The 25,799-nt window shown below is 41.4% G+C and overlaps 2 protein-coding genes across 6 annotated transcripts in view; both read left to right on the plus strand.

Moving 5' to 3' along the window:
- The first annotated feature begins 2,532 nt into the window (after positions 1-2,532).
- Positions 2,533-19,553, plus strand: prpf3 (PRP3 pre-mRNA processing factor 3 homolog (yeast)). The gene is made up of 17 exons (XM_080427570.1): positions 2,533-2,689; positions 4,850-5,004; positions 5,779-5,909; positions 6,089-6,259; positions 7,017-7,097; positions 7,919-8,190; positions 8,874-8,992; positions 9,074-9,261; positions 9,804-9,970; positions 11,184-11,266; positions 12,397-12,546; positions 13,205-13,304; positions 14,640-14,753; positions 14,853-14,971; positions 15,739-15,816; positions 16,455-16,510; positions 17,041-19,553. The coding sequence occupies exons 2-17, from the start codon at positions 4,860-4,862 to the stop codon at positions 17,191-17,193; spliced, it is 2,127 nt and encodes a 708-aa protein (XP_080283696.1). The 5' UTR covers positions 2,533-2,689; positions 4,850-4,859; the 3' UTR covers positions 17,194-19,553.
- A 2,385-nt stretch (positions 19,554-21,938) lies between these two features.
- Positions 21,939-25,799, plus strand: part of rprd2b (regulation of nuclear pre-mRNA domain containing 2b) — a 37,963-nt gene continuing 34,102 nt past the window's right edge. For all 5 annotated transcript variants that reach the window (XM_080427565.1, XM_080427566.1, XM_080427567.1 and 2 more), the window contains exon 1: positions 21,939-22,220. In XM_080427565.1, coding sequence (XP_080283691.1) covers positions 21,995-22,220 — 226 coding nt within the window. In that variant the 5' untranslated portion in view covers positions 21,939-21,994. The remainder of the gene's footprint in view (positions 22,221-25,799) is intronic.

Raw genomic sequence — 25,799 nt, forward strand, 5'->3', positions numbered from 1 at the left:
ACATGACCTTTGACACCATCTAAATGTCTCAACAGAAGAGCAGGGTGACAAAATACAACCACACTTATTGTATAAGTTGTATTATATTAACATATAACATACAGATTGGACAAAATGTAATACACATGAAACATACAATCCATAGAAACATACACAACATTTAAATATTGAGCGAACTCTTCAAAGGCACAAGTTAAGATACACAGATATAACATCATACAATCCACAGAATCATACATTTAACTTAGATGGCAGAGGAGGAGGCTGGGGAGGTGGAGGGAGTTTGATCACAGACCAATGTGACCAATGCTTAGCATGAAGAGTGAACAGTGTTTTGATTAAAAAGACCGCCTAGATTGAGGGCGTACGTGTTGGCTTTTTCTTATTTCTTTTTAATTTGTTGTAGGCTTTTCTACCTTTATTGATAGTTTTCAGTGAAGATGGACAGGAAAGAGGGAGAGAGAGGCAGGGAGAGACACGCAGCAAATGTCATTGGGAATGGGACTCCCCGCCAGATCCCCGCCAGGCTGGGTTGCCTACCCGCACAATTTGGAAGGCAGTCATAGCCAATTGGAATGGAATCTGCTAAATCTGTCATCTTGATCACATGACTCAGATAATATGTACCGATTTGTGGACACAATTTGAGGGAGTAGTATGAAAACGTGTGTTTTGAAGAAAACATACAACAGTAGAAAGGTTTTTCTGGCACAAATGGGCGGAGTCTATATGTGGACTGCAGTTGCATCATGAGCCAAGGAATCCAGAGAAATTTTATTTTGACTGTACGCCCTACGGTGTACTGTCAACAAAAAATTCCGTGAGGTCTGGACAAACTCTGTAGGAGTAATTCAGTAATATTAAATAATCAGATTTTTCTAGCTGAAATGTTTATTTTGAAAAGTTAAGAGAATTTGATTAAAACAAAACTACAGAATAAAACACTGTATTTCTTTTCAAACAAAATGCGTACAAGCCAAAAACATAAAACATGTATTTATTACTATTTTTTTTTACCAAAATGTAAAAGAAAAAGAAAAAAAAGGAGTAATTTAGATAGCAAGATACTAGCTTCATTGTTTACCTGGTACCCTATAGTTAAACTGTATAGGTTATTATTTCCTTTTTTATTTATTTATAGTAGGCCTATATTGTTTAGACTGATGCTAGGTTCACGATGCGTTGTGACTTGTGAGTTTGCAGATCTACTATTTCCAAAATATCTAGAATTAAATCTGAACAACTTAGAATAATTTTTTTTACATTTTGACAATACAAATGGGAGTCCCTGGCACAAAATGTTTTCAGATTGGGGTCTGCAGCCAAATACATACATTTGAGGGTGCTTGACATAAAAAAGTTTGAGGTTCTCAAAGTGGATTCCAGGCACTCTTTGGATTCCTTTAGGTGGGTCTAAATTGACCCTTACAAGTCTACTCTACTCTCACAGTATAGAGCGTCGCAGTTCCCGCCCACTTCCTGTTTTTTTTGGTGCCGGAAGAAAAAACTCAATGCATTTTTCCATTGACATTTCAAAAAATATTTATATCTATTAATTTAAGCCTCGAATCAAGCCATCATGACATGACATGAATCATGACCATAAACGTTTGATTCTGTGATTTTTTTTTTGTTGAAAACGGCAAAACAAAGGGTATTTATTAAATATAGTATATCATATAATTAAATATAATTAAAAAAAAATCACAGAAAAAAACGTTTTATGGTCATGATTCATGTCATCTCGTGATGGCTTGATTCGAGGCTTAAATTAATAGATATAAATATTTTTGGAAATGTCAATGGAAAAATGCATTGAGTTTTTTCTTCCGGCACCAAAAAAAACAGGAAGAGGGCGGGAACTGCGACGCTCTATAAGGATAATTCCTTTTAACAGGACGTTCATGAAAGTCCTTGCGGGCTTGTTTCCAATGAGGGCCTGTGAGCAATTAGGGGTTAAAGGGATATTTCACTTTCAAATAAAATAAACATTTAAAAAATATATTAAAAATAAATGAAAAAAGTAATGGAAAAATCACGGCCCCCTCACGCATTAGAGTGTCCTACTAATGTGTGAGAGGGCCGTGATTTTGCCATAACTTTTTTAAAACACTTATTTTTAATGTTTATTTTATTTGAAAGTGAAATATCCCTTTAAGAGTCTTGCTCAGGGACAAATTTCATTTCATCGACACATATGCTGGCGTGGCCTGGAATCGTACCTGGGGCAACCAGGGCCTCTGGCTCCCTAGGCGGGCTCACTAACCACTCAGCTATGGCCGCCCCATAATATACAAATATACAAGTATATACAACTATACAAATGGTCCATTTGGTTCCATTTGTATTACTGTCAGAGTTAAGGGGAGACCTTGACATTTAAAAGTTTTAGGAACTGCAGACAGACTATGGTGTCATTCTGCAGTTAATATCCACCTACAGGTGGCAGTAATGAGCAAAACACACGCACACGCTGCAGTGTGTCAAAAAGAAGTCTTCTGTTCATTGTTCATTTCCGCTTCCGGGTAGCTGGTGTGTGAAACGTCGTGGTAACGCCGAAGACACGAAAAGTTTGTCATCAAAACTTCTTCACTTTGGAAACATTTAAAAAACTCTTCAAACCAACGACATTCAGCTCGATGCGTACAAACAGCTGAACGTCAAGACAACCGAACACACCGTCTGCTGGGTGAGTGGAAGCATCTGCCGTTGTTAGCTTAGCATCGCCCTGCTAACGCGTTAGCATGCTAGTGGAGATTAGTTCGGCTAACGGGCTAGCTTTTGGACCAAACAACAAACAGAACGCTGGATGCCTGTGTGGGTGTTTTGACTGTCGTTGCCGTGTCGTTGGGGTCTGTTTACTGTTGGTTGTTTGTCGTCGTCGTTGTTGTTATTGTTGTTGTCACCTCAGTAGGCTCAGTAGTGAACCTGACTCTCTTTTGTGGTTGACATAGTCCTGGAATGTCTGTGTTATTCCATACACTGCATGTAAACACAGCCATAGAACACGCTCCATCTTTTTCTGTATGAACATTTTAAGGACCCCCATTAACTCTGAGAGTGTACAAAATGGAACCAAATGGACCCTTACGGTTCCATTTGGTTCCATTTTGGAGTTGCAAACCTGTAACGGTCCATTATTAACCACTTCAAGGAGCTATGAGGGTGGGCCATAGGTGGGCACTAAGGACATCTGGGTACCTCGATGTAAAGTTGACCATTTCTCAAATATTAGTAACATTTTGGACAAAATAGCCCTAGTGCCCACCTATCCTGTATCCGCCATGAGGGTCCCGCCTCGACCCCACTTTGAGAACCACTGGTGTAGGCTAAAATAACCCGTTGCTGCGACACGGGGTCAACTCTGGTCATTATTTGAAAACGTTCAATTAGCTTTTGATCACCTAGTTAGTATTTAGTCAAAATATCTCTAACTTTTCCACGAGATTCAATATTCTCTGTATGCAATGACATGGACAATAACGGGGCACACACATTTGACAGGTGCGTTGTCATTGGTGCAGGTAATGGATACAGTGGGAGACCTCTGGACAGCTCAGTGTCACTGATTGTTGAATGTTGTGATGTTTGCAGAATTGATGAGAATATGTGAATAATCTAGAATTTGTTTTTAGTCATGTGGACCCCAGGAATATTAACTGTCGCTCCGGCGTCAGCTAATGGGGATCCATTTATTAAACAAACAATTTAATAAACAATAATCTCACATTTCACATAGTGTGAGAAAAAGTTGCACATGTCAAAGCCATTTAGCCTATACTTTTTAGAATGGCTTCTAGATATTCTAGATCAGGGGTCTTCAACAGGGGGTCCGGGACCCCTAGGGGGTCCTCAGAGTTACTACAGGGGGTCCGCCAAATCTTTGTGTGATAGGATTTTTTTTTTACCTTAACCACTTGAACCCTAGCATCCCCTTTTTTGAGGAGAACTTTAGCCAAAAATAGCAGATCTGCAAGCTCACAACGCCTCGCGCTGGAAGGCGTTGTGAGCTTGTAGATCGGCAATTTTTGGCTAAAGAGGTATAGGTGTAGACTTTATAGAGGGGGTCCCTGCTTCATCTCTCTCTCAGCTAGGGGGTCCTTGACCTGAAAACGTTGAAGACCCCTGTTCTAGATATCTCCTTAGTGCACCATTGTGTTTCAGATCTAAAGTCCAAACAAACTTTTGTGATCACACTTATTCTAGCCATTGTTATAGTGATTATCTTTTACGTTTAATTAAATAATTAAGAGCTGCATTGTTTTAATTTTTTATATCAACAAATTAATGCAAACCAGATAAAACGAATTAACCACTTAAGCCCTATTTTATACTTACTCATACAATATAGCCGATTTATTAACATTGATCACTTTCCCTAATCGTTTAGTTGGATTAACTGCTTACCGATTTGATTTGTGGTTTAGTTTACTGTCTGGATGTGTGTGAGTCCTTTAGATGATTCACGCTGCGGTTCGAGCTTGTTGCTGCTACTTTATGATCAAGTAGGGTGTTAACCCATTAAGACCTCAGGCCGATTAAAATTAAAACACCTTAAAAAAAATATATATATTCAAAGATTTGCAAAAATGTTCACGATTATACAAAAATAGCAGATCTACAAGCTCGTAGCGCGGTACTCGGTGCCGCGCTATGAGCTTGTATATCTGCTATTTTTGAATAGCCTAAAGAAATCTAAAAATGACACAGATGCGTTCCCGGTCTTAATGGGTTAATTTACCAAAAAGCACAACAAGTTTGAATATGGAGACGGGAGGTTTATGCCCGACGACAGCAACGCTTTCTTTTCATTCAGGATCAGATTATAAACCGTTATGTTTTCGTTCAGGATCAGAAGGATGTCCCTAGGGAAGCGAGAGGTGGAGGAGTTGAGGCCGTGGGTGGAGCGCACGGTGAAGAAGGTTCTGGGCTTCTCAGAACCCACCGTTGTCACTGCAGCTTTACACTGTGTTGGCAAAGGTCTGGACAAGAGGAAAACCACAGGTCAGTGTCTCTGCTTCATCTCGTTCACTAGGTCAGTGGTTCTCAACCTGTGCCCAAATTATTTTGGGGGGTCCCCAGATAATTTGCTTAATGTGCAACATTGTCCCACGCAGTGGGACGCTTTGTGAGCTTGTAGATCTGCTATTTTCGGCAAAGAGATTTGGGGTAGAATGGGAGGTCCGTGGTCTATGTATATCAAACTGGGGGTCTTTTAAATAAATAAAAAATATTATGCTGTAGGGTAGGCCCACATGACTGTGAATGATGTCAGGTTATGTACACGTGTCACCGTGTGTCTTTTAGTTTTTTTATTGTAATTGTATTGTGTGCAGCTGGTCCTTGTCTCCAAGACACATTTCACCCCAGAGAGGAGACCAAATAAAGGAACCTTGAACCTTTTATGAGACAGTCAGTAGAGAAAGGACGTAAGCGAGACAATGGTACAGTTGAGAGAGAGGGAGAGACAGCTAAGGTTCTGGTTCATTTGACCCTAAACCATGAACAGATCATTGGTCATGAAGTATAATGCAATATATTCAGAACAACCAGCAGTCCAGTCCTCCTGATCCGTGGAGTGGATTCATGTTTTCACTGCAACCAAACCCCGACTGCTCTAATCCAACCAAAGAGGAAGAACTACATAGTGAGATCGGCTGATGTTTGGCTGGAATGAAAACCTGGATCCATTCACACTCCATGGATCAGGACTGGACAAGTCTGTCACTGGACTCTGTTGTTTATCTTCTTCCTCTGCCCCCCCCCCCACACTTCCAGACCAGCTCCGTCCGTTTCTCGATGAATCAGCAGGAGGATTTGTTGAGCGACTGTTCGAGGCCCTGGAGGAGAGCCGTGGTGCCCGCGGCAACCGAGGAGCCGGCGACAAGAACCGCAAGAGAGACTTGAAGGTAAACACCAATCGCCACGGTAACCCAAGTGGATGAGGACCTGAATGTAAACACCAATTACCATGGTAACAGATTGGATGAGACTTGGTGCACAACAATCACCATGTATAACAGTATGCACATAGATCAACCAATAGTACAGAATGTAAGTGTGAGGAGTCTTTCTTGTGTTTGTTGAGGATGTTTTTGGAGATGATGCCGACCTGGGCTCAGTGAAGGAGGTCCCTGCTGAGGCCAGTGACCCGCCGGTGACCAAGAGGAAACGAGTGCCTCGTTTCGAGGAGGTGGAGGAGCCGGAGGTCATCCCCGGACCCCCCGCGGAGAGCCCCGGAATGCTCACCAAGATGCAGGTAAACGCACACCTGAACGTAATTACCCCCGAGCCACCCGAGTGAATCCATGGTCTTTATATTTATTCGTGGGCTCTATTAGGGCTGTCATGTTTACAACATTTAAGTTGACGATTAATTGTCTCGCAAATAATTGAGTTTAACTATTTTAATTGTGTTTTTGGCATGGAACATTGGAACATAAAAATTATAATTGTGTTTGCCTCATAGGCTTTGTAATAAAAAAAAATCACAGGGCATATATGACAAATAACTTAAATATACAAAGAAATTACTGACAATTTTGATAATTTTATACTTTCAAAATAAAAATAAATACTATAGGAAATACTATAGGAAATAGCTGATCTACATGTAAGCTTGTAGATAAGCTATTTCTGCTTTTTTATATTTGAAAATGTATGCAAATCTTTCAACATGGAAACGATTATGCAAAATAGTTGCGATTATCGCGAATAATTGTGATTATACGATCATGTAGTAATTGTGACAGGCCTAGCTTCTACTGATGTAACTATGATAGATGTATAGCTTTGTGTAGCCTGTCTGTTCTGTCTATTTACCTGTGTTTTATTGTTGAACAAATAATATGGAAGAAATCACTGTTAAACTTGGTGCTGCTGTCTGGGCCCATTGGGGTGCATGTCTTTATATTCTGAGTTAAATGAGGGCTGAGGATCTTGGTTTGGTGTGAATGTCTGGTGCTGAACTTTAAGACGTCCATCATAACATCTCTGATGTCCTCCCGTGTGTTCAGATCAAACAGATGATGGAAGCTGCAACCAAACAGATCGAAGAGAGGAAGAAACAGCTCAGCTTCCAGTCTCCTGCTCCTCCGGTATGCACTGTTCATGGACGGATTCAAGTGTTAAGTCGCTACGACTGATTTTAGTCATTTGGGTTTCACAGAAGTCTTCCAAGGAGTCATTTCGTGCACCGAAAATAGCCCATCTACAAGCTCACAACGCAGAGGCGTTGTTGTGAGCTTGTAGATGGGCTATTTTCTGTCATTAGTTTAGTTATTTTAAGATGAAAGGGTAATTGAAGTGTTCAAACTAGCAATAGATTAGATTAAAGAGTGTTTGAGTCGGTCAAACTAGCTATAGAATGCATGTTCAGTGCATGTTCAGCAGTATCTTCCAAAAAAAAACTAATGATGGTGATATTTGATAAAAGCAAAGGCCTCAATCTGCGGTTTAAAGTCCCAATCTGTGATTTGTGAAACTAGGTGCTCTCTCTCTCTCTTCCTTGCCTCTCCTCCTTCTGGCCAAATTCTAATACTCTAATGTCTGCTCCCTGCCTAAATAGGTGTGACCATCTTGTGGACTTCCCATAACTCACATTAAGATCTTGTAATACGTGGCCTAAAATACCACTAGGTGTTAACTCTGCTAATAAACACACAGCAGTGATTTACGTTTGGACATTGACAATATGTGAAGTCCAGCGGGGGTAGAAACTTGAGTATAGGAATTCCTCTCTCCTTGTGTCTCCCCTATCCTCCTTGTCTCTATTCTGTCCTCCTTGTCTCTCCTTTCTCTCTCTCACCTCGACTCCTCTCGTCTCATCAGGTCTACATGGGAGTTGAAACGTAATCAAAGGTGCTTCATCAACAAAGGTTATTATGATTCTAACGATCTCATTGGCTCTCCCCCCCAGCGGCTGGCCCTGCCCACCCCGCATCCCATGATGGAGGCGCCCGTGTCCAGGCTCCTCCCCCCGCCCGGGGGCGGCGCTCCGTCCATCCCTCCGTCCCAGGCGGCCACTTTCATGAACGACGCCATCGAGAAGGCCCGCAAGGCGGCGGAGCTGCAGGCGCGCATCCAGTCCCAGTTGGCCATGAAGCCCGGCATCCTGGGAGCCCTGGGGAACACGGGGCCGCACAACCTGGTGGCCCTCGCCAACCTCCACGCCATGGGCATCGCCCCGCCGTAAGTATACCCCTACAACTAGTTTAAACCCATTGAGACCTGAAGCCGATTCTACATGTCTCCTAAATCTAAACAGTTTTCTGAAAAACGTTTGTTTCTATATCAGTGGTGCTCAATCTTTTTCATGTCAAGGACCCCCAAAATTATATGTATTTGGCCGCGGACCCCCATCAAAATATTTTGTTCCAGGGACCCCCCAGAAGCAAAGATTTTAGTTAAAAATTATCGCTTTAAAAATATATATATTCAAAGATTTGCACACATTTTCACGATTTTTCAAAAATAGCAGATCTACAAGCTCGTAGCACTGCACTCGGTGCCGCGCTATGAGCTTGTATATCTACTATTTTTGAATAGCCCAAAGTGTAAAATAATGCTTTTTAGCTCAAATCTAAAAATGAGACAGTTCCAGGTTGGGTTAAACGTGCCTATTTTATATAGAGCTTAAACATGCATGTGTTCTATAGAGCATTGCTTTTGAAACCTTTTCATGTCAAGGACCCGCAAATGTATTTGGCCACACACCCCAATCTGAAAATATTTTGTGCCAGAAAAAAAACATTTTCGATATTTTTCAAATATTTCAACTGAGCTTGTAGATCTGCTATTTTTGAGTAGCCAACATATAAATAGAACAAACAACAACAACTGTTCTGTGTGTGTGTGTGTGTGTGTGTGTGTAGTAAAGTGGAGATAAAGGAGATAAATAAACCAGCTCCTCTCATCCTGGATGATATGGGACGGACAGTCGACGCCAGCGGCAATGAAGTGGAGCTCACACATCGCATGCCCACGCTGAAAGGTACACGCCACGTACAGTACGTTCAAGTTCAAGGCTTTATTGTCCAAACATGAAATTAAAAAAATGTATCTGTGTGTGTAGCTAACATCCGTGCGGTGAAGAGAGAGCAGTTCCGCCAGCAGTTGAAGGAGAAGCCGGGAGAGGATCTGGAGTCGACGTCGTACTTTGACGGGCGGGTGTTCATCACCCCCGCCCAGCGACCGCGCAAGGCCTTCAAGTTCCACGAGCAGGGGCGCTTTGAGAAGATCGCACAGAGGATCCGAACCAAGGTTAGATACGTATACATGTCTGTGACGCTGCTTTCTGAACCAGAGTGTTTGGTAACGGGTGCGGGCAACAACCGGAAGCCAATGAAGGGAACACAGAACGAGGGAAGAGGGAAAATCGAGGGAGGTTGAAGACCAGTATTCAAATTCTGGTTGGGATCCTATAGGATTTTTTGGCCTTCATTATAATTTTTGATAAACACAAATTCAATCAACGCATAGCGTTGCATACATATTATTGTAGTTGTTCTCAGAGTGAGGTCTAGGGACCCTCTGAGTTACTTATGGACCCTTACAAACCTGTAACTCTGGGACTGTACAAATGGAACCAAATGTTCCTTGAAATTAAAAAGTTTGAGAACCACCAGTATTGTAACTGTATAACAGTTCAAATTCCAGCTTTGACAGTGTGATTAAAAAACCGGTTCCGGAAACGGTTCCAAATGTGATGGAACCGATTCCTGGTTCTTCCATGTTGGATCCAGGTTCCTCCGGTTCCCACAACCCTAATTAAAATGTCTTAAACTCTAACTTTGTGTTCTCAGGCCCAGTTGGAGAAGCTCCAGACAGAGATCGCTCAGGCTGCCAAGAAGACGGGCATCCAGGCCTCCACCAAACTGGCTCTGATCGCCCCGAAGAAGGAGCTGGGACACGGGGAGGTCCCCCACATGGAGTGGTGGGACTCGTACATCGTGCCCTCTAATATAGAAATGTAAGACCATCCCATGGATTAAAGTTCTCTGCCGCCGCGGCTGATTTCAGTCATTTGGATTCCAAGGAAGCCAGCATGTCTTCTATGGAAGCAAGTTGCACATGGCCAATCTATAAGCTCTCAAGATATATTTTTGATATTTTCATTCAAGATGACGTCCAGACAGTGGTTAGAAATAAGCAAGGTAGTAACAAGCTGCTTCCCACTGGCCGTCTCTCTCTCTCCCTTGGCCGGCAGGCTACTAACACTAGTCCTCAGCTGCAGTGAGTGAGATTCCATAGCCTGAAGTAGGGCTTTCAATAACCACTAGTCGACCTTGTTGGTACTAGTCGAATAGTTGAAAAACTATTTTTTATTATTTGTTTTAATGCCATAGTAATGGCCCATCTTACTATTATTATTATCCTCCTGACTTATTTTTTTTATCAAAAGGGGGTCAAAAGTATGCCCAATAAAAGCCTAATATTGGGCAATGGGGATCCTTGGAGACGCTGCTGTGCCAGAAGCGCTTCCCTTAAAACGCCATAAAAATAAGGGCAGGAGGATAATAATAATAGTAATATAGTAGTAGGATGGCATTAAAACAATGCCCACCCTAAAAAAAAATTAAAAAAAGAATTGTAATTTTATTTTTATTTTTTTATTGAAATTTCGACTAGTCGACTACCACTGGGTCAAATTAGTCGACCTGTAAAAATCTCTAGTCGTGAAAGCCCTAGCCTGAAGGGATGGGACCTTCTGATTGGTTGCAAGGCCGTTTCAGACTTAAACTTCTAAATAAAATGTCCGAAAATGTCATTTCACTGTGACTTTAAAAGATTTGAGTCCTGACCACCAATATTTTGATAGCAAAATTCATATAGCACTGACGAAGGTCCCTGGACCGAAAAATTTGCTTATTTTAATTCACCCCTCACTATGAGCACAGAGCACATTATGAGCATTTAAAATAAAAAAAATGTCTAAGGAGTTTTCCTTAATATTTATGCAGCGAGCGAGTCTTTTTCTGCCAGTTCACCAGTATTTTGACCCATGTTTCCTTTTAAAAAGTGCAAAATCTCGAAGAATATTTTGATAATTTATTTTCTTATGATTTTGTAACTATTATTATTGAACTCTGTTTGGCAAGCAACACCATGGTGCGGTTGGAGCATAAAATACTCTGTAATGTGTGTATCTGTTGTGTACTGATTTAGTTATGTCTCCTGAACAGAAACACAGAGACCTCATTTGCTGTCCTGGAGCTGCATGGAGTCACAAACCTGGTGGAACACCCTGCTCAGATGAGCTGCCCTGGTAACGCACGCACGCACGCTCTCTCTCGCTCTCGCTCTCGTGTGTGAGATATGCATGGCCTACTTTAATTCAGTTTTGTGTGCCATCCACTTTAATTAACTAAATTACCATTGTCAACCAGTAGGTGTCATACTAGACACACAGAGCATTGAAATATGCAAGTCTGCAGCAGTGGTTGTCAGACTGTGTGTATGATTTTGGGGGGTCCCCAGATTATTTGCTTTATGTGCAACATTGTTTTCTAACTCGACAGTAATCAAAACCAACATGCAGTATAAGAGTATACAGGGTATCTGCACATTTCTAAAGTGACAATTTAAAGGTAGGGTAAGTGATATTTTTTGGTTAAAACAAAAGGTATTTTGTTAAAAGGTTAAAATACTATATTCTGATAGTAATCATTGCTATAGAGTGTTTTTTTCAGTAACCGATGTCTCCCTGTCTCTCCAGCTCTTTAATAAACAGAAAATACATTTTTCGAAATCAAAATCTCAGCCAATCAGGAGAAAGTACCCATTTTTAAGCTTAATTTGTATAGTGTTCCAGTTCCAATTTTGTCTGCTCATTTCTTGGTGTCATCACTTCCAATTTCACTTGTTTAATCTATATCCTGATTGAGTTCTCTGTCCTGGTTGGATAAAATTGGAAATGAAACTGAAACGAAAATGCATTTTCTGTTTTATAAAGAGGTGGAGAGACAAGGAGACTCCTAATACTGAACAAACACTCTATAGCAATGAGTACTATCAGAATATAGAGCTATTTAACACTTATTTTAACCAAAGAAAATCACTTACCCTACCTTAAGTTTTCTTTAAAATTTTTAATACCTATAAATTAATCAACAAACTCTTCTATGACAAATGGGCAAATATTGGCCAAATTGAAAATAGCCGAACTCCAGTTCAAATATGATTATGTGGGTGGTCGTAGCCTGAAAGGTTTGAGAGCCACTGGTCTACAGAAGTAAATGAAGCACTCGTACTTGGAAGTATAAGCTCATACTGAGTTCAAATAAGCCAGTGTCAAGTAAACGTTGGAGCCATCTAGGTTAAGTGTCTCGAGACAACTTGTTGATTTCATGCTGTATTTAAATCCAATAGACTGATGGATTGTTGTGTGTTGTGCAGTGGACACAGGCGTAAAGGGGGGTGTCACTCTGGGGGTCTACCTGACCAAGAAAGAACAGAAGAAACTCAGGAGACAAACCAGGAGAGAAGCACAGAAGGAACTGCAGGAGAAGGTCCGACTGGGGCTGATGCCTCCTCCTGAGCCCAAAGGTACGCAACTACGCATGCACATACTGTATGCACACATCATCCAAAGATGCACACATGCAGTACATATACATGCATAACCTAAAGGTATGCACATACATACTGTACAGGCGTAACCCTTAATGCAATATGCAGTAGATGGCCTGGTTATGGGGCCCACTGCTGCTCCGAGATTCCCTCCTACAGTTTAGCCTGGGACCCCCGAGGCACCCAGTTACCGTGTGTGGTCACTAGGAGGCACTGTAGGAGTCTTGGTGGGGTAGAAGCTGTGTACCGGCAGGAGTAAATTTACACATTCGGATCCTCTTTTCACCCCCCCGCAAGGCAGTAGCTGAAAGCAGAGCATAGCAAGCGCAAGCAACATGCACAAGCCTACAGTACCAATACTACTGTTACTAACACTGCCTACTGCACTAGACGCATCACACACACACACCGTGTGGGTGCGCACACACGGGGGGTCCGTGGACAAATGTATATTAATTTGAGGGGGGGTCCTTGACATGAAAGTGTTTGAGAACCACTAATTAAACATCAGAAAGCAAGCCCACATAAGCAACTACACTTAAAAAAAAACAAGCCCAAAGTCGCTTATAATAAGCAGACCTGGCAACACTGACCCCGATCACATGATGTCGATGTTTTTCTCATGCGTCTTCAGTGCGTATCTCCAACCTGATGAGGGTCCTGGGAACGGAGGCGGTGCAAGACCCCACCAAGGTGGAGGCTCACGTCAGAGCGCAGATGGCCAAGAGACAGAAGTCAGTACTACCTAAACTAACTTAACCCATTAAGACCTGGAACTGTGTCATTTTTAGATTTGAGCTAAAAAGCATTATTTTACACTTTGGCTATTCAAAAATAGCAGATATACAAGCTCATAGCGCGGCACCGAGTGCCGCACTATGAGCTTGTAGATCTGCTATTTTTGAAAAATCGTGAAAATGTGTGCAAATATTTGAATATTTTATTTTTTAAAGCGAACATTTTTAACTCAAATCTTTGCTTCCGGGGGTCCCTGGAACAACATATTTTGATGGGGGTCCGCGGCCAAATACATATAATTTTGGGGGTCCTTGACATGAAAAAGATTGAGCACCACTGATATAGAAACAGGTTTTTCAGAATACTGTTGAGATTTAGGAGACATGTAGAAACGGCTTCAGGTCTCAATGGGTTAACCACATGCACCACTGTTCTGGGGGGAGGGGGGGGGGGACCTTTGGCGATAATGGCTGTAGCTGATCTACAAGTTCACACCGTGTATCAACCTGAGCTTGTAGATCAGTTATGTGTTGCCTAAGAGATTTGGTGTCCACGGGGGGGAAGGGAGGGGAGCTAGCATAGGCCCCTGGGGGACCACGGTCAACTAAGTGTATAAATAGTTTTAACCCTTTAAGACCTGAGGCGATTCTTCAAAATGTTTTCTAAATCCTAACAGTTTTTTGAAAAAAAATCCCAAATTTATTTTTCAAGATTTTTCAAAAATAGCAGATCTACAAGTTCATAGCGCGGCACTCGGTGCCGCGCTATGAGCTTGTATATCTGCTATTTTTGAATAGCCAAAGACATCTAAAGTGACACAGATGCGTTCCAGGTATCAATGGGTGTCATTGTCTGTTCATAGCTTCAGCTACATAAATATTGTCTGTTTTCCTATCTAAGGAACGCGTCACCCATTTTCAACCTCATCTACATATAAGATGGTACCATTTCCGTGGGCTCAGAAACTTGCCTGTGTTCAGAAACTTGCCTGTGTTCAGAAACTTGCCTGTGTTCTATAGAGCATTGCTCTATAGAACACCTTTTTTTTCTCTTCCTGAAAGGTTAGCATACTGAAATTCAAGCCACTGTCCTTGCATAAATAACGAAAACGTAAGTTTGAAATCTAGTTTGAAATGACCAAACCTGCCTGCCGAAGTCATTGGTAGGCAGATTTCTGAACTGTCCACAGCCCTCCTCTGAGACACAGTAGTGGAACCATCTTATAAGGAGCATTAGTGAGCATAAGAACATGGGTGAAGTGCTCCTTTCTTTACTTTAATTGTTGACTTCCATAACCCTACATAATGCTGTTGTATCCATGGTCCTGCCAGGGCTCACGAGGACGCCAACGCAGCTCGTAAACTGACCTCGGAACAGCGTAAGGAGAAGAAGGTGAAGAAGCTAAAGGAAGACGTGACTCATGGTGTCTACATCTCCGTCTACAGGTCGGTTCACTGACATCTCATCTGCGTGCGTTCATGTGCTCATGTGCGTGAACACACACTCATCTGTGTGTGTGTCTGTGTATGTGTGTGTGTCTCCAGGATTCGTAACCTTCATAATCCTGCTAAGAAGTTCAAGGTGGAGGCCAACGCCAACCAGTTGTACCTGACGGGAACCGTGGTCTTACACAAGGATGTTAACATCGTGGTGGTGGAGGGAGGTGAGTTATTATGAACCTTGAATCTTTACACGTGAGTCTGTGAAGACATGGAACCACGTATGTATGTACACATTGAATATTTAACACATGAATCTCTTGATACATGAAACGTATACACATAATCAGTGGTGGAAAGTAACTAAGTACATTTACTTAAGTACTGTACTTAAGTACAATTTTGAGGTATTTGTACTTTACTTGAGTATTTCCAATTTCCAATACTTTAAGTCTTTTACTTCTACTCCACTACATCTCAGAGGCAAATGTTGTACTTTTACTCCACTACATTTACTTGAAAACTTTAGTTACTTTTCAGATATAAACTATGATATAATAAAACATACATTAACCACTTTAGCCCTATTTTATACATAGGCTATTTGAAAATAGCCGATCTACAAGCTCACAACGCGTCGCATCGCGACGCGTTGTGAGCTTGTAGATCTGCTATTTTCAAATATTTAGTACTTTTACTTTTGGTACTTTAAGTACATTTTGATGCCAATACTTTTGTACTTTTACTCAAGTATTTTTTTTATTCTGGACTTTTACTTGTAACAGAGTATTTTTATATTGCAGTATTGGTACTATTACTTAAGTAAATAATTTGAGTACTTTTTCCACCACTGCACATAATCGAGTGACACAGTAACACGTTGAAGTTGTTCAAAGTAATCTGCTGATGGTAGATTACACTAGTAAATCGTATAAATACATGCATACATAAATGCAGCCATTAGTTTAATGTGGGTTTGTTTTGTCTGAAGGTCCCAAATCACAGAAGAAGTTTAAGAGGTTGATGTTAAGTAGAATCAAATGGCCGGAACACACCTCAAAAAGAGATGGTAAGTCTCTTTTATCCATTTATTATGTTTTTGTATTTTAATTGCTGTCCATAATTGATGAATGTTCTCGTTTTTTTGTTTAGTTTTGGAAAGCACTTTGTAAATGTTTAACACATCCACCGCCAGAGGTTAATCTCATAATGTACTCACCAGTGCCAAGGTGTTTTTGTTGTTTTTTTGTTTTTTTCATGTCGCCATAGATCTTGTTAAAATCCTTAAGATTGAGCCGTGAACGGTCTGTTTACATCCGCGAGATCTCCTTGTATCTCCCAGTGAAAACCACGTGTCAAACGGGGCATCCATGTTTGAGTTAGAGCGGATTACGTTAAACAGTGAAATGCGAGGAGAAAAAACTACAGGAAGAGAATTGAGTTTCAGTTTCGTCTGTAGAATGGGAGCGGGCGTGATCGTCGAAACCGGATCCCAAATAATTCTATTTCCTGTCATCAAACCGGAAACGGAAGTGGATAAAAAAAATTCCGAAAGTGCACCCGGACCGCGCATGCGCGAAAAGACCGCAGCCCGTAGGACTACGGGCTCGGCGCTTAACCGTTGGATTTAACGGCCCGTAGAACTACGGGCCCGGCGGTAAAGGTGTTAAGAAGTCCTGTACAAATAAAGTTGTGTGTGTGTTTCAGATCCAGACGCCTACGATGAAACCAAGAGAAACAACAGGTGCTGGTTGATCTGGGAGGTGAGGGTTGTCGTTCAACGTACAAACGCACACACGTGACACCACACATACATACGTATGTACTGTACATACTAACTATGTCGTCGCTGTCATGTGGAAACCTTGTATGTGTGACGAAATGGTTGCTTTTCAGGAAATGGAAAAAAGCACCTGTGTTCCAATGAATCCATTGTAGTTGTATTTAGTCACAATCTGTTGTTAAAACTGTTCATTGGTTAAATGTTTATAAAACCCACAGACACACTTTCACTTTATTTTTAATTTCAAAAATAGACCTACAAGCTCACGTATGACAAAGTAGGGCATTAATTGCCTGGTTGCAACGACACGTTAGCCTGACACTCAGCCTACATTTTCATTTCGTTTCACTCCATTATTCAGTCTGAAAACCCTCTCAGTACAGCCGTTTTCTGAGGTGGGGGCGTGGCCAAATGCGAGGCTAGAGAGTTCAGGGGCTGGCTCCAGGCTAACGACGCGTGCACATATGTACACATGTCCTCCTAACGGTGTGTGTTGTGTTCTCCTCCCAGGGAACAGCCAAGGAGCGCAGCTTCAATGGAGAGATGAAGTTCAAGCAGTGCCCCACAGAGAACATGGCCAGAGAACATTTTAAGAAACACGGAACGGAACACTACTGGGACCTGGCTCTGAGCCAGAGCGTCCTGGAGGGCACCGACGACTGATGACCACTCCCCGCCCCGTCAAACCACACCCCTCCGACCGCACCCCCAACGCTCAAAACAAAACTCCCCTGTAACAACACACGCTGGCGGAGGACACTGAACACCTTCCACTGAACACCACCCTCGTCCTGTTAAGCCCGAGTTATCCTTGGTTGCGTCTGGGTGTCGCGCACGGAAAATAGCAGATCTACAAGCCTTGTAGACACCAGCACGCAACCAAGTATTAATCAGGCATTAGTCTGCAGCCTAGTCCAAAACGAAGTCAAACTTTTTTTTTTAGGGCTGCAACTGTCGATTATTTTCTAAGCGATTATTCTGTCGATGACTTTTTTCGATTAATTGAATAATCGATAAGCATGTTTCTTTTATTATAATCTTATATATCAACGAATCGATGAACTACTTAAGCCCTGTTTTGTACTTCGTCTCAACGGTATCATACAAAAAAAAAGGTTCAAATAGCAGAGCTTGTAGATCTGCTATTTTTGAAAGTTTTTGAGATGTCTCCTAAAATTGACATGCCCAAAATAGGGATTGATTATTAATCGAGTATTTTATAAAAGTTTTTTTTTTTTAAATAATCGATTGAATCGATTAGTTCGATTAACTGTTGCACCCTTACTTTCTTTCCGGCTTCAGCAGGTCTCGCCGAAACGAACAAAGTTTTGTGTGGACAAAACTGTTATGTAGTCGCTGTGGCTCACCGCTAAGTTCTGAACATTAGACCCTGTCCACTTTATACAATGATTTTTACCACATCTCTCCTCTTCCATCAACCTTTTTGATTGATTGGTCACTTTATTAACAATTACGCAACCAATGCTAAAAGGATAACACAAAAAGCCTTGATGGCTTGTTTTCATTGTGGTCCTCCGTCCGAATGAACAAGTTTAATGCATATGCTTCATTGACTGCCCCCCACCCCCTCCCCCCCACGGGTTATACTCCCCACGGGGAGGCCACCTCCTTTTTTCCTCTCTTCACCAAATCTCTTTGCCGGAAATAGCTGATCTATAAGCTCACACGCGACGTGTTGAGGGCCTTGTAGATGAGCTATTTGTGCAAAATGTTTCCCCCAGAATAGGGATGCTAGGGTTCATGTGGTTAGTTGCCTTTTAGGTTGGGTTTGTAGTCATAAGGGTCCATTTGGTTCCATTTGTGCACTCAAGAGTTACGGGGGTCATTGAAATAAAAAACGATTGACAACCTTCTTCAAAACTGTCTGCATTGAGAGCCTCTGCGGTGATGTTGAGTTAGAACATCTCTGAGGCATAAGAACTGGCAAAACAAACTTGGACAATGCACTGCGTTTGCTCTGCAATTTGCTCTGCATTTTTCTTCACATTAATCTGCCAGATATGGAAAACGTTTGACTTGGGTTTTGGAGTATGCTGCAGCATTTAGTCTGCAGACGGGACACACAGCCATATGGCGAATCACAAACAAAGCACCGGCCAACGATGCATACATAGCTGCATATAGAATACAGCACCACAGCGTCTGGATGCGTTTGTGTGTCTGTAGCATCCGCCTGCAGTCCCACAAACTGACGATGCATAGGAAGACGTGTGCGTGTGTGTAAATGCTTCTGCTGAATATATGATTACTGTGTGTGTGAGAGAGAGCGAGAGAGGCAGGCAGGGTAGTTAATTTTTCAGCTGCTTTGCGTACATTTTTTCCAATATAACTATGCCTGACAGGTTGTTGTAAATTGCTTCGTCATGAGTCATGACAGTGTTGATGAGAACCACACCGCTCTGTGTGGGAAAACAACACATTATTAGCACTGTAGTGCTTCTTTTGTTATGTTGAGGTTTAAAGCTGCAATCCACAACTTTTTAAAAAGTGAATACAATGTTTATGGTGTTTGTGTATGGTGCAACTGCAGTGGTTGTAGTTGGTCTACCTGCTCTTCTTTTGAGACATGTAAATCCTGTGGTTGGGTAGGAACACTATTGGTTGACAAGTGGTATTGCATGATACACGATACAATACATCTCTGCCCAAACAGGCTTCTCTCAGCAATAGTATTTTCTGTGCTCGTGTGGGTGGGGTAACCCGGGTTAGAATACTGGGTTGGACAAAAAAAGTTACGGATTGCAGCTATAACATAATGTAACTTATAGGCCTATATTAACAGATTTCAAATGGGGAAAGAAGTGGAACAGTGTTTTGGGTTTAGCATTTTACCGAAACGTTTTGATTTGTTATAATTTGACACCATAAAATGAGAGTTCTAGTGAACCTTGAGTTACAATATATGAGAGGTCTTCTGTCAGGCAAACGGTGCATTTTGTCCCTTTGATGTATTCTCTGTATGTTGATGCGTCTCCAATAAACACATGCAGAAGAAAACAAAACTCCTTTTGATGTTTTTACGTGGCAGGGTGTGTTATGATGTAATGAATGATGGCAATTTCAGTCAGTTCAACCGAGTGGTCCCAAGCAAGATATCCTAACAAATAGTTTTGTACTCCACTACATTTATTCAACAGCTCTAGTAACTAGTTAAGGATGTTATTATTGGTCAGTCCAAGCAATCTATACAATTCCAACAGATGTGAGCTCACAAAGAATCACAATGAGTTGTGAGCTTGTAGAGCGACTGTATATAGGGTATAAGTGTATTTTCAAAATGACTAAAATGTCTCAAAATTCAATGGACCAATTGCCATTCTTAAAACTGTTCGAGTAAGCCCACAACCTTTCCTTTTTAGCACCACCTGTAGGCCAAGTTTACTCTTGACTTTCCTGCAGTTTTCTTTTAAAAATACATTTTTATCCCGCGATTTTTTTAAACTCCTTTTTTCACCCGGTGCCAATTTGATCCTGGGCGCTACACCAGCCCTACACCAGCGCTACACCAGTCCCCCACAGCCTGGGGAGGCCAGGGCCGAGCTCATGTTTCCTTCAGTGCATGAGAGCCAACTGACCTTCTTGCCACCTGACGGGGGAGTTTCCCTTGTAGGACGTAGCGCGTGGAAGGAACACGTTATTCCAACCAGTTCCTTTCCCCTCCATCAGGCACCCCGGCTGTCATGGGGGAGGCGGTATAGTGACCAGAATTACTACATGTTTTTGTGAGGGTATTAACTACCCTGGGAGACACGGGGAGATCCACACAAGAGTAGGCCCTTTTGCCAACCCCACCTAGGGTATGGGCGCTGATGACGCGGAGGAGACTTTCCTGCAGTTTGGAGCTTTTTAATGATGGTACTGTGTTTTATATAGCTTCAAAGCTTTTTCTCTTTATTTATTTTGTCACACATAGTAATATCTTAATTTCTTTTAACTTGTTTGCCCTACCAGTTTAAGATGTTATTATTGGTCAATTCAAACAATCTCCACAATTCCAACAGCTTTTTGGAGATCTTAACTACCCAGAAGCTATTTAAATATTTGTAATGCACACCACAACTGTAGAAATGCTCTGTCACAAGTAAAAGACAGTACAAAGGTATTGGCATCACAATGGTAGGCCTACTTACAGTACCAAAAGTAGTCATTGTTCAGACTGGCACTTTTTACAATCATATTCACTTGATTCTAGTTTAGATAAGTAATGCATTAATGTGTCACTTTAATGGTGTAGCTGGTAAATATGGGGCTAATTTCAATTACTTTATGTGCTGCTCATATTTTATCACTTAATGTAGGTTGTGTATTTATTTACTATACTATCAAAAAATCAGCTAGTAACTAAATGTCAAGTAATTGTTGAGTAAAACATATTTGCCTGGCAATACTCTAAGAAATTACCTCAAATATAAGCGTCAAAACTTGTTGAGTGACTGTATTTAGTTACTTTCCACCACATCAGCATTGTCCAACCGTCTTCCCTCATGAAGTGAATATATAACCAAATTGTCTCAATATTGATCGTCGTATTGTTCATTTATGAGTAAATAAATGCAAAAAATGTGAAAGTGGCCTAAATGATGACTACGTATTACACACTAATGAGAAACTTTCTCTCAAAATGATGAGTCGGTATCTCAAGATTACGACTCATCGTTAGTTTCTAATAACTTCATTTTTATTATCACATTGCCGGAAATGGGCTTTAATAGATTATGCTGTTTTGTACCATAGACATAGACTTACATTTATGATTTTGGTTGTACATAAACAGGCCTATAAAATTTTTTTCCTCATTCATACACTGTTTCATGATCAAGCATGGGCTTGGGGTCCATGGGGGCGTGTCCGCATGAGGGCCCTGGGGCTGACTGTGCTCCATGTAAACCAACCAGTGGTTCTCAAACTTCTGAGAGGGACTGTTTGTTTCCATTTGTATGAATTAGGCCTACAGACTGGTAAAGGGTCCCATAGGGGTCCCCAAACACCACTTTTTTGAGAACCACTGATGTAAACCAAACCCAGAGCAGTGGTTCTCAAACTTTTTCATGTCAAGGATTGAAGGATGAGGATCCATTCCACACAAATATTTTGTGCCAGGGACCCACATTATGAGATGATTTGTGTTGAAAAAGTATACATTTCTTTTTTTTTAAACAGATACGTGTTTTGAGCTTGTATCGGCTATTTTTGAATAGGCCAAGTATAAAAATAGAGCGGTTAAACGGTTTTTAAGGCTATATTTGAACTAAGTTTGCTGGGGACCCCCTGGAAACCCCACTTGTAAACACGAGGGCGGGGGTCGTCTACTCTTCCACTCTCGCGCTCCGTCCCGGACATTATCGCGGGACTTTCTCGTGGACAGACACCCAAGAGAACGAAGCCAGCCAGCAACAAGCGAAGCCACCCACAGCCAGCCAGCCCAGGCTTAACAGTCGGAAAGATGGCGGCCGGTTCTGGAGCAGCAGCAGCGGCGGCGGCGGCCTCTATGCTCGCCCCCACCGGTGCAGCGGCGGCGGCCCGGAGCGAGCTGGAAGCGTCGCTGGACCGCCGCATGCAAGGGGTCTCCAACACCATGGAGTCCATCCAGGGCCTGTCCACCTGGTGCATCGAGAACAAGAAGCACCACGGCCTCATCGTCCGCCACTGGATGAAGTGGATCAAGAAATGTGAGTCCCCGATCCCTCTCCCCATGATGCTAGACTAACATGCTAAAATGCTAAAAATGTTAGCATGCTAACATGCTAAAATGTTTAGCATTCTAACATGCTAAACGGAAAAATAGCCGACCTACAAGCTAAAAATATTAGCATATTAGCATGCTAAAAATGGTAGCATGCTAACATGCTAACATGCTAAAAGCAAATAGCCGAGCTACAAGCCCACAGCGCGCCACCGCGACCGTAGTACGTTGAGATGTTATGTATGTTAGCCTGGCTGCTTTTAGCTAACGGAGCTAAAGGGAGCTATAACGCTTAAACATAAACATGCAGACATTTAAATGCTTGGATAATTATATTGTGATATTGTGACTTTTAATAGGAACGTATGGCCACTGGGAACCTCTACATTCTCCTCGAGACGAGAGCGAAATAATAATAATAGTGCAAAAAAATAAAAGCCCCCATGTTTTCTCCCGCAATTATTTTGATATTTATTACCAGGTCAATAAATCAATCAATACATCTTAATAACGTTGTCATTAAATTGTAGCATGATGCAGAGGAGATCATGTAGACAAGTAAATGCCAATCACAAACAACACTATTTAGAGCTGGTCTTGGATCAAAGTATGTATTTGGTCGATTTTGATATTATTTACACATCTGAAAGTATTAGTCAGACTCTATAAAATACATCTATGGTTTACTCTTGATCCCAGGCTAATTTAGAGCATGATGCCATGGATGTTATGACATTGACTGAGAAGGGGGGGGCGGGGTGAGGTGATGTTTATCACTTTGACCCACTGTGGGAGAGGATTACATCATTACAACAAGATCATACTTATTATGATGTTGACACACACACACACACACACACACACACACACACACACACACACACGTGCACTCACTTTCTCTCTCACACAATCTCTCAGCTGGAATTGTACTTGGCAAGTTACAATATGTCATTACAGTCATAATTATTTCTTTTACAACATAATATGCATAGTATTATACTACTTCTCTCCTAGGAAATATGACAGATAGTTGTTGTGCCGGTGAGATAAGAAACCCAAGGAGGGCTTATAAGAGAACCGACCGTTTACATTACATATTATATACAATTTGAATTTATTAATTTCTTTGTAGTCTTCCCATGTGGTACTAGTGTTAAGGTTTACATGGTACTGTTTTTTCATGTTTTAATGATTGCATACTTTATTAGTCAGAAATGTAAACAGCACGTGGTACAGTAAGACATTAAGGCTAAGAAGGATAACACAAACAAGTCCTGGGGACTTGTTTCCATTGTTGTCGCATGCATAGTTAAGGTTTTATTGTAATAGAGTTAGGGTCACATGGCACTAGTTTAGGTTTTATTGTAATAGTGTTAGGGTTACATGGTACTAGTTTAGGTTTTATTGTAATAGGGTTAGGGTCACATACTACTAGTTAAGGTTTTATTGTAATAGTGTTAGGGTCACATGGTACTAGTTAAGGTTTTATTGTAATAGGGTTAGGGTCACATAGTACTAGTTAAGGTTTTATTGTAATAGGGTTAGGGTTACCTAGTAACTAGCAGGGTGGCAGTGTTGTTGGTACGTTGTGATTGTGGTTGGTGAGTATGTCAACATTACCAGCCACTTTGGGAGATATTATAAATGGACATCTTTTGTATTTATACAAATCATATTTACTAAATACTGTGTGTCTGAGTGATATAATCCACTAGTCACATCTGCCGCCAGTGGACTTGTTTGTTGGAATTTGTTTGTAACTGATGGTTTACTTTAGTCAGACTGTGGGTTAAGCTTCAGAACGCATCCTCAGCACAGCTGTTAAGACAGAAGGGGGACATAATTCAGACAAGGTAAACACACGCAGCGTGTTTCTGATTTCACCATTTATTCAGAAATAAGTTGGGTATGAGACAGTTTACAAATTGACACTGAGTTATTGCTGGATGACTGTTCTTGAAACAGCATTTACAGTAGAAGACACTGTTTGTGTTTTGGCAGCAGCTGACACAGTCTGCTTTGATAATATACGAGGCCAGAGCAATGCAGAAAGAGTTCATGAATAATATCCAGTATAGATTTGTTCATTGCTTCACATAAGAAAATAGTTTGCAGCCTCTCTCTTTCTTTCAACTCGTAATGCCTGTATATCTCCACCTTCCGCTCTTCTGTCTAGGAAGCAAGCACGCAAGTGCACGCACGCACGCACACACACACACATACATACACAAGAATAGTGTTGTGTGTGACCGCATTCTTCCAATTTGATCATTTTCTGTAGATTTTGCAGGGAAATGTATTTGGCAAATTGCAAACTCTTGCAGAAATTGCAGGATTTGTATTATTATGCTGCTGATAAATGTGGCACACAATACAATGGAGATGGTTTATTGGTGTAATGTGTCTGTCAGAGGTTTCTGCTCTGGTCTGTAGTTTGAATATTGATTGTGTACAGACACACGGTTGAGGTAGTTAATTTAGACGTTTTTTTTTACGGTATAGCTTTGCAGGAGGCGAGTTGTCTATTAGAGGGGGGGGGGGGGTCTGTGTGTGAGTCTGGAGCTAATCTCTCAAACTGCTGGACCAATCAGGGCCAGACTATCAGTAGGCCACAGAAGTACCTCCACTCATTTCTTTAACTTTCTAATGGAAGTCAATGGGACTCTGATCAGGAAAATTTGACATAATTTCTCTGTCTTCATAACCCCATGATATTATAATAATCTCTGTAGAAGACTGTGGTTGTACCGGTCAGCTCCCACTCCCAGTGACCAATAGTAGAACACTGTTGTTGTACTGGTCAGCTCCCAGTACAACAGTAAAATACTGCTGGTACTGGTCAGCTCCCAGTGACCACCAACAGCCTAAGACTGGTTGGTTGTACTGGTCAGCTCCCAGTACAAGCTTACAAGGCGTTGCGACGTGTTGTAAGCGTGTAGATCTGCTATTTTCAGAATTTCTATAAGTTTCCCCCTCTAATTTAAGGACATTGTCTGTTTCTACTTCATGAAATTATTATTTTTTAATTTGTATGGAATTGTGTTTTAAATCTTTTGAAATACATAATAATAAAAAACATGTAAAATGTAGAAATAAAGGGATACTATACTCGCAACCCATAAGAATGGGTCCGTGACCCACAGATGGCTCTCGACCAACTGTTTGGGATCTATAGGATAATGGATCTATAGGATAATTAGTTAAAGGGACTACACCATGAATTTTAACTTTTTCTTCTTTTTTTGTGTGTTTTTGGTCTCCCCTACCTCTCTTCTATCTCCCAAAATACCCCAGTTTGAGAACACTCAGGCTTTCACAGCAAATCTGGGGTTTTCTGTAAATTGGTCTCAAAACAGGCCAAACTGATGGTGTACAAATTACAATCCCTCCCGTTTTTCAGTTCCAACCAAATTTTCTTTTTTAATTCATGGTGTAGTCCCTTTAAGAACATAATAGATAGTTGCAGCTCTAGTCCACAGTTCAGTTCAGATGTTGTCTCGTCTTTGGAATGAACTTTCTAGTTGTATGAGTGAAGCTGGTCTGGTTTTTGTACTGCTAGTGTGAG

The sequence above is a fragment of the Gymnoscopelus braueri genome, assembly GCF_963280865.1.
Source record: "Gymnoscopelus braueri genome assembly, chromosome: 4".
NCBI lineage: Eukaryota > Metazoa > Chordata > Actinopteri > Myctophiformes > Myctophidae > Gymnoscopelus > Gymnoscopelus braueri.